Here is a 13,345-nt window from a genome sequence, read left to right on the forward strand (position 1 = left end):
TAACCGTAAAATCTTTAACAATTGAAAATAACACATCAGTTAAAAATAAAATAAATTTACATACAATTAATACAAAACTCATCTTAAACATAAATTTTGTAAAATTAATTTGAACTTAATTTTATAAATTCGGCTAAATTTAAATTCTACTTCATAAAATAAATACTAATTAAAGCGTTTTTGTCTTGCTATATTCTCAAATCACAATGTTCTTGTGGAAATTCTAATAAAAAGAGATTGAAAGCAAGGAAAGGAACAAAAGGAAAGACAACCATATCCACGTGAACATGTTACATTTTTTATGAAAAAGAACAGAGATTCTTGATTTAACTGATTCTAAATATTAAACACAATCTTATATATGGGACTGAAAAAAAAAACACTTTACGATAAAGCCATGATTTTGCAGCTCCATCCCTTATGCTTAATTCACACCAACTTACATTTTTCTTTTAAATATATTATGTAATATTGGAGAGAATACATCTTCTTCTTGTTATTATAATTAATCTTCAAGAATCGAATCCACGATAATTAATATTTTATGCATCAGGATGTTTTCTAGTAATTTTTTTATAGAACATTTGATATTGGTTATTGAGTTTTGCAACAGGACATTTTTGTTCCTAATTAAATTTTATTTGGAGTATTTTAGCACTGACCATGTTAATTATATAACACCAAAATCCTCGTATATTACAAACTTTTGCTGCTCACTGCTTTTTGTCCCAATCAAAACTATATGAATATATTTAAATTTATTCTACGCATAAAAAATTAATATTATTTTCAATACAAAAGTTTATAGATATTAATCTTTATATAGTGTTTAATTTTTGCATTTTTAACGTATTAGACATAGACTTAAATTTCTAATACGAACAAGTATAATATACACTATGTAAATAATTTTAAAGTTTAAAACTTTTTTGTACCAAAAATTTGTGTTTCATACAAATGTTCTAATTTAAGAAAAGTATCTATATATAGTGTGATTTATCAATCACTTCAAGATTCGATGATTACCTTGAAAAATTGAGTAATTGGCTTTCATTAAGAGTTAATATTAAAAAAAATTAGATATAAACTATAATTAGATCGATGTTAATTCGAAACTTAATCCAAAATATATAAATATAAGTTTGAATTATTGTAATAAATTAAATATATTTAATATTAGTATCACTAAATCTGACTTTAGAATGAGAATTTTTTGACTTTAATATTAAAATGTTTTTTACAATAAGTTTTTAATTCTATAAGTACAAAGCAAAATATGATTTTTAACTTAAACTTGAAGTTAAAAAAATAAATTAATCTCGATCTGACAAATTGAAACACTATATATTCTTTTTTTCTATTTATTTTAAGTACATAATAAATATGTATTTGACCCTTTTATTTTATTAACAAAAAATATCATTTTTGAGACAAGAAAATAAATACTAGCATTGGTGGTGCGACAAAACTCAACTTAGGTCCACCCCTATGGTGACACTTATTTAAAACACATGTCTAAATATTTTAATCTGTTCTTTGATACTCACTATGTTGTCGGTTCATTGTTCCGTAGACATGCATTAATTGAAAATTTATCATTTTAAAACTTTATTTTCTATCACAAACCTGTTTTTTTAAAATAAACGATATTTTAATAATTTTAAACAGAAAGCAATTTAAATGCTACTTTTATATGTTAAAAAGTATTTGCTGTACGAAATATACGAAAGACTACAGTCAAATTTTCAATGAAAAAAATGCAGTGGTCCATTGATATAGAAACTAAAATAAAACAATGATTCATTTAGTATTTTCCTTTTACAAAATCAAAACATATACATCCACATGCCACCTCAAAAATATTCACATGCTTTACCTCTTAATTGCGTAAAAGTGTCCTTTAAAAGAAAAAATAATTAAATATTTATTAAAACATAATCAACAACAATAACTACATGTTTATTTTAAAGAATGAAATTTAGAAATTTGAAAATCCAAAAATATATATTTTTATGAGTAGTATAAATTTTAAAAGAATAATATTAGTTGATTTTTTGTTTAATGAAAGTATTATAATGTTAATTAGGATGAATAATGTGAATGGAAAAAGAGTGGTAATTAGTAATACAGAAGGGTTGACTAAGAAAGATAGAGTGTGGATGACAACTCATGTCGAAGCAGTTTGTTCATTCAAACTAACACTACAAATGCCAGCTCATTAGTAACGGTTTTTTTATGACAAAGGACATTCTATCATGCATTCCAACTTTCACATGTTTTACCACTCACCACCAACTCCATAACATCTTTTTTAAAAGATTAATATTTTTCCCTAAATTATTATAAAAACTTTTATTTTATTCTTAAAGTAAATTATAAAAATATTTTGTATTACATTTTGAGAAAATCATACAAAGTATCACCTCCAAGAAGTTATATTATAATTTATTATAATTTATGATAAACTTTGTACGTAAAGTAAAAAAAAAAACACTATAGTATAATTTATTAAAAAATATGTTTTACATGACTTTCAAAAATATAAAATTAAATATGTATAATTTAATTTAGAGAAAAAAATATATTTAATCTTTTATATATAATTTTTATTATATATATATATATATATATGTTTAATTATTTTTATAATATCTTTTAATATATTTATTAGTTAAAATATGCTTAAAATTTATTTAAAGATATTTTCTTTTCTTACATTTTAAAATATTTTTAAGAACAAGGTTATAATCAAAATCTAAATTTTGATTAATCCTATTAATACTGTCTCAGTATTTGGTTTCAGAATACAAAATTAGCAGATTAAAAAATATTTTAATATCAATTTTGAATTTATTAGAATATAAGCTAGTAAATTTATTATTTATCATAACTGTTATTTGATATCATAAAAGTTGTAAGGTAGTTATATTTACAATTTCTATGTGTTTTTTTATTTGTTTTAGTCCCTGTTTGTAATATCTAGTATTATGTGAAATTCGTTGTTATATGTATGTGATAAAAAAAATCAAGTGACATTTAAGTGGGTCTACTATATTTCTAGACAAAGCTTTTAAACATAACTTAAGAAAATATATGTTATTAATTATTTCTAAAATTGATATTAGGAACAAAATTGGTGACTTAAAAAAAATAATGATGAAAAACAACAAAAAAAAACTATTTTACAGGGATTAAAACTAAAAATTATAATTTTATAAGGACTATAAATAATTATTTAAACTTTCACAGAGATAAAAGCAGAGAAATAAATTGTTAAGACCAAAAGAAAAAATATTAAAATGATTATTAATTTTTCGATAAGCAACTGTAACAATATATTTTTTTAATTTAGTTTGTGCCGTTTTAAAAAAATATATTCAGTTGACTTCAGTCTTCTTTATAGTCCTCGGTCAAATTTTTTCTGTATTAATTTTTTTTTACAATTTTTTCCTTAATAAAATAAATATTCTGGTCAAAGTAATAAATTCAATATGCTAATTCTTTAATTTGTTTCCATTCCACGGGAACAGAAGATGATTACTTGTCAAAACGTAATTACTTAATTCAATATATAACAAGTAATCTGGGGAAATATAATTAAAAAATGAAGTCCCAATAATCTTGAAAAAATATATAAATCATTAATAAAATTTATCAAAGGTCTTAATTCTACCAAATGAAAAAAGAAGTTAATATCCAAGGCTAAAAAGGTAATAATACAGCTATCACTTTTTGATGAAGTACATAAAAAAACACTTCCCCTATATCATAAGTTTTCTCAAATTAATCCAATAGAAAAAGGTAAATTCTTAAACTAATATCATATAACTTTTTAGCTTAATAGTATAGTTTACTATTTAATTATTATTATGTTAGTCAACTTTTCGAAAGACGGTGGTGACGTGTGAAAAGTTTAAAAGAGGTTAGAAATTTTGAAATTTATTATACATAATTTGTAAGAAAATATAATATATGAATAATAAATCACAAAATTAAGTATCTTTGTTTGAAGAGAGAGAGAGAGATATTGTTACTGTTAATATGGAAAAGTGAAAGTTAATTTTTGGAAGGCAGATATTTAGTGAGTAATTAAACATTTATTGAGAATTAAATAATATAATAAATATTTATTGAGGAGATGAAGAAAAAAGAAATTGTGATAGTGTGTTGTGTGGTGTGTCGTTAGGGAACGTTTGGTCCAGCTTAGGAGTCATTCTACCAATTGACCACATTCCAAAGATCCAACACAACACAAAACACGAAACACAAACACAACACAACACACATCCCAATTGCAAGGTACAAGCAAAGTCCAACAACACACGAATCAAATCAGACACACAACACAACACAAACTCACTCTCCGTTATCCAAACAAAGCCACTCTCTACTCTGTTCTGTTCTGTTTCCAACCACACCCCAAATGGATTGTTGGTCATCTCCTCTACCTCTTCATGATGAATTCGAGAAGCTTGTCATTCGAATGAACCCTCCCAGGTTCGCCACTCTACCACCACTAATCATCTTCTTGCTTCTTTGCACTGCTGGGAGATGTTTATGCAGCATAATAGTGTTTCATGTTGTGTTTTGCTGCCCTGCAGAGTTGCTGTGGATAACGTTTCGAGCAGGACAGACACTGTGATAAAGGTGCTAAATTCACCTCCCATTGGCCTTGTCTTTTCTGCATTGCAAAAGGGTCTCTCTCTGTTACCATTTTCCGTGAGTTTTGTTGCAGGTTGATAGCGCAAACAGACGCGGGAGTTTGCTGGAGGTGGTTCAGGTTCTCACTGACATGAATCTCAGTGTTAGAAGAGCTTACATTTCCTCTGATGGAGAATGGTTCATGGATGGTACGGTTCACTTCTGAGTTCTCAATTTTCTATCTGCCATGGCTCTGCTGAATTGTGTTTTCAGTTCTTGTGATATTGTTTTATGTGGTTTTTTGTCACTGCCCAGTTTTTCATGTCACTGATCAGAATGGGAAAAAGTTTGTGCAAGATGATGTAGCTGACCGAATTCAACAGGTAGTAGATCTGTAAAAGTAATCCGAGGCCATTTTTATTTTCACGTATTTTATAATTTTTAATTTCCTGTATAAATTGACTCCGAAATTAGGATTATGTTTGTTTGATATTTTTCATTCATCCCCCTAATAGCTATGTTCAACTGTGAGTTATCGTAGTTTCTTAAGTCCTTTATGCTGCTCAATTTTCAAACTTTCAGCTGGGAGCTTGTGAATTGATGACCTTAAATATCTGCTATTCAACTATTTGTGTGAAGGAGCAGTTGGTGGAATTGAAATAAGTGATTGTTCGGTCTGCACATATCTCCAATAAAGAAAATAATGCATGTTTCTGTTTATGTTCTTTCGTTTCAACACATCAAATTAACAACTAGAATGTAAAAGAACTAGTCTGCTTTCGTTTTGAAACTTGAATCAACAATTTTCTTCTTGCATGTCACTGCCCTGTATGGATCCATCTGAATTACCCAATTCACTCTGATAATTTCTGTTTCTTGTTGCAGTCTCTGGGTCCAAGAGCCTCCAGTTTCCGATCCTTGAGAAGATCTGTTGGGGTTCAAGCTGAAGCAGAACATACAACCATTGAATTAACCGGAAGGGACAGGCCAGGGTTGCTTTCGGAAGTTTTTGCTGTTCTTGCAGACCTCAAATGCAATGTGGTAGCAGCAGAAGTCTGGACACACAATTCAAGAATGGCATCCGTTGTTTACATCACAGATGAGGAGACAGGATTGTCCATCGACAACCCGGATCGCCTTGCTAAGATTAAGCAGCTTCTACTGTATGTGCTGAAAGGAGACATAGATAAGAAGAGTGCCAACACTGCTGTTTCTGTTGATTCTACTCACAAGGATAGGAGGCTGCATCAGTTGATGTATGCCGACCGTGATTATGACATAGACGATGGAGATTCTGGATCAACAAGTGACAGGAACAAGCTCCTTGTAACTGTTGATGATTGCATAGATAAGGGATATACTGTTGTGAACTTGAGGTGTCCAGATAGACCTAAATTACTGTTTGATACCGTATGCACCCTCACAGACATGCAGTATGTTGTGTACCATGGAACTGTCATTGCCGAAGGACCAGAGGCATATCAGGTTAGTTTTATGTTCTTGGAATTGACACCATGTTAGTACTAGTACATCTTACCAACTTAGACATGAATTATAATTATCATAGTGCAAATGCATATTGGTAATAGTAACAATATGCTTTAGTTTGTGGTTGCCACTGGAATTCATCACTGGAGGTACTAACTGTACCATTAAACTTCACTGATATGTTTTTGTCTTGCTTTCTTTTACAGGAATATTATATAAGGCATGTGGATGGTTGTCCTATCAGTTCTGAAGCAGAAAGACAAAGAGTGATTCATTGTTTGGAGGCCGCTATTAGGAGGCGAACTTCTGAGGTACTACCACACGTGATTGGTGTGCTAATTAACATGTTCTTACCAAATATTTATCAGTGATACAATTATTTTGTATTTGATTTTGTAGGGTATAAAGCTAGAACTTTGTGGAGAGGACAGGGTTGGGCTTCTGTCTGATGTAACCCGCATCTTTAGAGAAAATGGCCTTTCAGTCAACCGTGCTGAAGTTACAACCAGGGGCACTCAAGCTGTGAATGTTTTCTATGTGACTGATGTGACTGGAAATCCAGTTAAGAGTGAAACAATTGAAGCAGTTAGAAAAGAGATTGGTTTGGCCATACTGCAGGTCAAAGATGATGTCTGCTCAAAACCTCAACCCCATGAGAGAGGAAAATTCTCTCTGTCTGGTCTCTTTCGATCAAGCTCTGAGAAGTTTCTTTATAATTTGGGTCTAATGAAGTCTTATTCTTGAACCTACCGTATTTTCAGAAATTAGGAGATATATGCAATGTTCTAAATTGTAAACAGTAGCTTAGTTTAGCCTAGATAGACTGCTTTTAATCCCATTGCAATGCTTTTGTGGTAGATTTTTCTACATTTGGTGAAAGTTGTAATTAGATGTCGGATTGTAGAGTTCAATCCAGACATGTTTCTAAGTGAATTGTATATTAATATGTCTGTTATATTAATTTCTGAGAACGAAATTAGATTTCATACTGTAGGGTTTTGGTTCAGGCATGTTTCTTGGTTGAATTGAATAATACTCTTCCTTTATTACATTCTTCTGATCTCAGAAGCTTTGTTAATACACACAAACACAAACCTACTATTTTTGAAACTCTACCATAACAAAAATTTCCAGAATATAAAATGAAAAGGTTTAGAAGTGTATATGTTGTCATCTTTTTTGGAATTATCTATGACAATTAACTTTACGTGGTTTTCACTTTATGAGTCACATTATAACGTTAATTCTACTTTAACTGGTAATAATTTCATTTAATGCATATGTCATGTTTATTCATACATCATCAACTGATTATTATTGTATCGGAACGTGTATGACATAATATTTTGTAGCATTCACAATTTCGATCCAAAACGTATTTTGAAACATGCATGTACTGAAACACAGGCAAAATTATACCAGCAGTTGTAAATTTTGTAACCAGAACACATCACATGTTAAACACAGCTACACCAATTTACATATAATACTCCAAAACGATCACAGGGATTTGTTAGAGGGAAAAAACCTGGAAAAAAGAGGTGTTATGTGGCACATTTATATACTAGTAATAGCACGTGTCGTGTATCTTCTTAAAGAGGTGGTGCAGTTTCAAAATAGTGTCTGCTAGATTGAGACGTTTCTTTTGGCCTTCACAAGCTGGTTTAAGGGAAGACAACACTTTCTTTTTTGGCAAACGCGTGTGGGAAAGTGTGCAGATTCAACCACAATCACTCATTTACCTTATACTTCTGACATATAATCCAAAGCCAAATAACAGGTAGAGTTATAAATTTCTAAGCTGAAAAATCAATTGCAAACAACAAAAACTCTTCATTTATGAACATGGACATGCTTGTTATTTAGCTGCTATACGCGTAAGATATAAAACGCGTTTGATTTTGACACAAACCATTGCAAATGGGAAAAAAGTACAAATGTCAATGTAAATTTATACCTGTGGGTAAGAAAAGGAAAGTTTTTTTTTCTTTCCCTTTTGCTGAAAGTGTAACATTTGTAAGGTTTCTCTTTCTTTGTATCATCATCTAAATTCTACAAAACCCTTTTAACATTTCACTCAAACAAAAAATGTTTCTTTGTTCTAGTTTATGTAGTTTTTGATTTATTATTACAAATAGAAGTTGAACATTGTGTATGAAAAGGATAAGTTTACATCAATTATGAATCAACATATTCCTTCGGTTTAAACATTATTATTATATTATGTCGTTTTTATATTTACATGTTTTCAATAAATAAAACAAAAGATACAATTTTTAGAGAATAAAGTAAAAAGATAATGTATTTACTCATGATTATTGTGAAACAATAAAAAAAAATACCTTTCTTAGTGATAATTCGCATGAAATGGCGCTGAGGTTGAGTACCGTGGTTTCAGGTTTTGGTCCGAGACATTCGAGTAAACCTAGGTTAAAGTTGAGGTTCGGAATCAGAAGTGGTTGTTGTGCTACAGTTACGAACATGGCCTTCACTGAAACCCCTTCAACTTGCAAAGTCATTGATTCCCATCTCCACGTGTGGGCTTCACCTCAAGAGGTAACATTAACACACCACACTTCAATTTCTTCACCTTTTTCTTTTTCATATTATTAATTATTGTTAATGTTATTGCCGACTTTTGTTATCATCACTCACCAAATTGTGATTAACCTTTTCTTTTTGTGAAAAGGAAGGCTGGTAGATTCCCTTATTTTCCTGGTCAAGAACCCACTTTACAAGGAAATGCCGATTTTTTGCTCCAGGTAGGATTTTGTTCATTATCTCTCTACCCATTATTACCTGTGGGTCAATTAACTTGACAATAGTGTGTATACTTTTTTAACATTTTTGTGTAAACAGTTTGTAGATGCATTGTTTTTTGTATTTCCTGCAAATTTTGACTCATTCATTGAGAATGTGATATCGGCTTCCTATCTGCTGTTTCTCACAAATCCCAATGGTCTGAGGTTAATTTTATGGAAAAAGATTGTGTTTGCATTTGAGTTTGTGTGTATATTATTGATGCTGATGCTCACTTTTTTCAGTGTATGGAGGAGGCAGGAGTAGATGGTGCACTCATTGTGCAACCAATTAATCATAAATTTGATCATAGTTACGTCACAAGGTTTGTTACCCGTTTGATGTAAGAACTGAGTTATTTAGAGTTTTCGTATTAAACAATGCTTGATAACACAATAATGGCAATGCTTGAATTGCCAAGGATGGAATGTGTAGTGGAAGTCTGATCTCAGCATTGATGTGTTTTCCAATGCTGGAATTGCCAAGGAAAGGAAAATAGGGGAGAAGAAAGGGAGAAATTCTGATAACACAATAATGGTAATGCTTGATAAGATTAGACATTCTGTTATAAAAGGACCTTTATGTAGAAACAGGGAACTACCCTTTTCTAGTAGTGAAACAAAAGGAAAGATCTCCAAGATCATTTGAAATTCCTTAAGCTAATAATTTAAAAGCTTGATCTATCAAATGTATATATTCATTCATTTATGGGATATAAAACAGGTTGGTGTTTTCCAAATGCAAAGAAGTAGTTTATGCTCACTACATGTATCCAAAGTTTTTATTTCTTAAAGTAGAGAACTTAGCAATACATGATGAATGATCCATCAATGAACATGACCTTTCTAGGTTGTGATTACTTTATTTTTTATTCAAACAGTATTTCTGGTTAAACAGTGTACTGGAGGAAAAACTTTCACAAGGACTTAATTGTGGATTTCACTGTAGTAAGCACATCTTCCATGTAATGGATTTTGTTTTAACTTTTATAGGGTTATTATATTGTGCCACTCTTGTCATTCTGTTCATTGGACAGCGTTTTGAAGAAATACCCGACCAAATTTGTTGGCTGTTGCCTTGCTAATCCAGCTGATGATGGAAGTGGGCTTAAGCAATTTGAAGATCTTGTTTTGAAGGTTTAATAAATTACTTCTTTTCATCAAGATAGTTAATTTTATTACAAAACAATTGAATTTTTCTTTTTATCTGTGATAGGATGGTTACCGTGCTGTTCGATTTAATCCGTATTTGTGGCCAACCGGAGAAAAGGCATGCAAACCGATCTCTCTCACATATCTGCTTGTTTATGATTTAGGCTGGAGACATAATTAAGTCATTCTTTTTTCGCCCCTACTCTTCTATTGTTTGATTTCTTTCACTTAGATTAATGAAGTAGTAGTAAATTACACTAACTTCCACTAAGTTTCCTGAAAATAAACAATATCCTAAAAGAATTGCTATAAATATGTGCTGCAAGAAACAGAAGATGTGAGTAATATTGGGTTTAGAAAATTTATTTACAGGGGCTGTTTCTTTCAATGTTGTTCTTTTTAGTATTTAAATTTGACTCACTTTGGAGAAATAAGGGAAAGTGTCGCATCATTGTAAGGTGTAAACCTGTAGTAAATAGGGTCTTTTAGTAAAATATTACTTCTGCTTTTTAAAAAGGTGATGGCATCATATGTTACACTAAGAGTCTACATCTTTTTTTACTTTGTATGGGATCATAATTGAATGATCACAATGCAGATGACAAATAAAGTTGGAAAGGCAATTTTCCAAAGGGCTGGAGAACTCAATGTAGCAGTGGGCTTCATGTGTATGAAGGTCATTTTTCATCTCCTTCTATTGCAAATTTTTCTGTGACATTCCTACTTCTGGCTTATGGTATCAATACCCTTTTATACGGTTGTTGAGACACTTCCTTGTATAAGTTGACGAAATTAAGAATCATTGAGCTGAATAATTTCAGGGGCTTGGTCTGCATATTTCTGAAATTGAGCAACTGTGCACAGAATTTCCTTCAACAGTAGTATTGCTTGACCATTTGGCCTTTTGCAAACCACCAATGTAAGCCATATTATTATATTTACAATCTGAAAGACCCAGACAAGTTTCCTTATATGAATATTATGTTGCAGAAATGATGAGGAAGCTCTTGTCTTTTCTCAACTTTTAAATCTGTCTAGATTCCCACAAGTAAGTGTTTGATTCTTTCCTCATCAGCGTGACTTCAAGGAAGCACAGCACGCATAAAGTTCTCATTAATTTCACTTTTGCTATACTGCTGAAGACCATGACAGAAGCACAAATTTTTAACTCTTGTAGATGCTTAATCTATTTTTGCCAATATCAGTATCCTCTTATCAATTAAATGAGTCAAATGGTAAAAGATGAAATCTGAGATATTGATGTTATAAACAATCATTTAACTTGTTGAAGTCCTTTGTCAAAATAATTGACAGTCTTTTGTTTTTTTCTTTTTCCTTTATCAGTGAAACCTCCAGCATGAATATGCTAAATTTTGAATTTATGACAGGTACATGTGAAATTTAGTGCCCTTTTCAGAGTGTCAAGAGGACAGTTTCCTTATCTGGATTTGTCTGCTCTCTTATCCCAAGTTGTCTCTCACTTTGGTGCTAACCGTGTAATGTGGGGCAGGTAACTTCCAATCATACATGTGTTCAGCTAAAATAGAACTCAACTTAGTGAGGAAACAGTAGAATGGGGAAAGGGGTAAGAGAATCTTATCCATAAACAACCAAAGTAACTTTTTTTTTTCTTTTCCAATCATGCTGTTACAGTGATTTTCCATTTGTTGTTGCTGAATGTGGTTACAAAGGAGCCAAAGAAGCAGTGCATCATATTGCCAATGAGATCTCTTTGCCTTTATCAGATTTAGAGTGGATCATGGGAAAGACAAGTACACATCTCTTCCAAAACCAATTGACTCCACTCAAGAACTGAGAGTGGGGATGCTCTGTGTTCTATTAAAAGTTTTTAACTGTTATATCATAATTCAGATGTTGAATATCAATCATAACTGTGAAAGCAGTGAAGCTATGTTTTTTAAATTGTCTTACCAAACATTATACACTGTAATACTGAGATTGATTTGGATTTTCTGGTAGAAGTAAATCATTTCTTGGTGATAACTGCATTTTATCAGAAAGCCATGACATATATGATCCACAGAAGCTGATAATGTGTTGAATTTGAATGTTAATGTTGTACAAATGCAAAATAGAAAATTTATATCTATAAAAACTCTTTTTAGGAGTATTTATGTATATTTTTTATACTATAAGAAAACATGATGAGTATACTAAATCTATTGTCCTGTCTCAGCGTCTCATTTAGGAACACCTAGATCTGGTCTTTCTTAAGATTCTCTACTACATAAGATGGGACAAGAATACGAGAAAAAGGTACTGTTATCATTTTTTGGTATAAATATGTTGTTTGAGATTGATAAAAAGTGATAAAATTATCTTTTAAATATTTAAGGCAAGTGTATGATCAACATAAAAAGATAAAATTACAAGATTTTGGAAGTTAAAATTACTGATTAAGTGACAACAGTTATACAGTAATTAATCCTCAAGTTCAGAAAGAATTAAGATTTATTTGGATTTCACCATGTAAAATTTATACATTTTTTTCACTATTAAATTTACTCTAATTCATAAAAAACTTGACTTCCTATTTCTTGTTTCATTTTATTTTATACTGTATTTTTTATTTTAATCATTACATTATTTATAACTAATTTTATCTAACTTGTACTTCATGATAACTATAAATTAGGGAAAATTTTCCTAGCTTAGGAAAAATTTAGACAATTTTTTATTTATTTAATAAACTGCAGTTATTGTGGCATTTTATATATTGTAAATTTTTTACATTTTATAATTTTCCATTTTTCAACTATTAAGCATTGCGAGATATATAATGGGTTTTAAAAATGTTATTATTGAGTATTTCAATTTTTGGATTCAGTTATACGTCATGCTTATAAGTTTTGAATAATAGTATCATTTTGAAAATATACAGATTCCTTATGTATTAAAATAAATAATTATTAAATATTTGTAGGCTAACATGTAATAGTGTTAAATTTAGTGACTCAGCATTACTAATATAAAAATAATCAAAATGCTCAATCGTGATGAAATTTATCTGAAATTCATAACACCAAACACTTTTAAAAGCTTGATAAAAATAATCAAATTACATTCTTCCACACTATGACAAGAATACAAAAGCTTCCAAATTGTATGTATGCATATTTGGATTTCTATTGTAGAATCAAGATTCATGTGTAATAAAAGACAATGCAGTTTCCAAAATTACTTGAGAAAGTAACTCATCAACTTCAAAAACAAATATAGTTACAAGAGGAAGACAGAAAGAAGTC

General features: G+C 30.3%; 2 protein-coding genes across 2 annotated transcripts; both read left to right on the forward strand.

Annotated features, from left to right (window-relative positions):
* Window positions 1-4,187: 4,187 nt before the first annotated feature.
* LOC106758600 (ACT domain-containing protein ACR4) lies at window positions 4,188-7,161 on the forward strand. Its single transcript, XM_014641528.2, has 7 exons — window positions 4,188-4,497; window positions 4,602-4,647; window positions 4,736-4,850; window positions 4,957-5,024; window positions 5,527-6,126; window positions 6,336-6,440; window positions 6,529-7,161. Exons 1-7 carry the CDS (start codon window positions 4,424-4,426, stop codon window positions 6,871-6,873), a joined length of 1,353 nt encoding a protein of 450 aa, XP_014497014.1. The 5' UTR covers window positions 4,188-4,423; the 3' UTR covers window positions 6,874-7,161.
* Window positions 7,162-8,034: 873 nt separating this feature from the next.
* Window positions 8,035-12,066, forward strand: LOC106758699. Its single transcript, XM_014641658.2, has 11 exons — window positions 8,035-8,092; window positions 8,528-8,685; window positions 8,823-8,891; window positions 9,174-9,253; window positions 9,965-10,064; window positions 10,144-10,197; window positions 10,678-10,755; window positions 10,901-10,998; window positions 11,070-11,127; window positions 11,468-11,589; window positions 11,733-12,066. The coding sequence occupies exons 1-11, from the start codon at window positions 8,050-8,052 to the stop codon at window positions 11,893-11,895; spliced, it is 1,023 nt and encodes a 340-aa protein (XP_014497144.2). The 5' UTR covers window positions 8,035-8,049; the 3' UTR covers window positions 11,896-12,066.
* Window positions 12,067-13,345: the final 1,279 nt, after the last annotated feature.

This window comes from Vigna radiata, chromosome 4 (genome assembly GCF_000741045.1).
Source record: "Vigna radiata var. radiata cultivar VC1973A chromosome 4, Vradiata_ver6, whole genome shotgun sequence".
Taxonomy (NCBI): domain Eukaryota; kingdom Viridiplantae; phylum Streptophyta; class Magnoliopsida; order Fabales; family Fabaceae; genus Vigna; species Vigna radiata.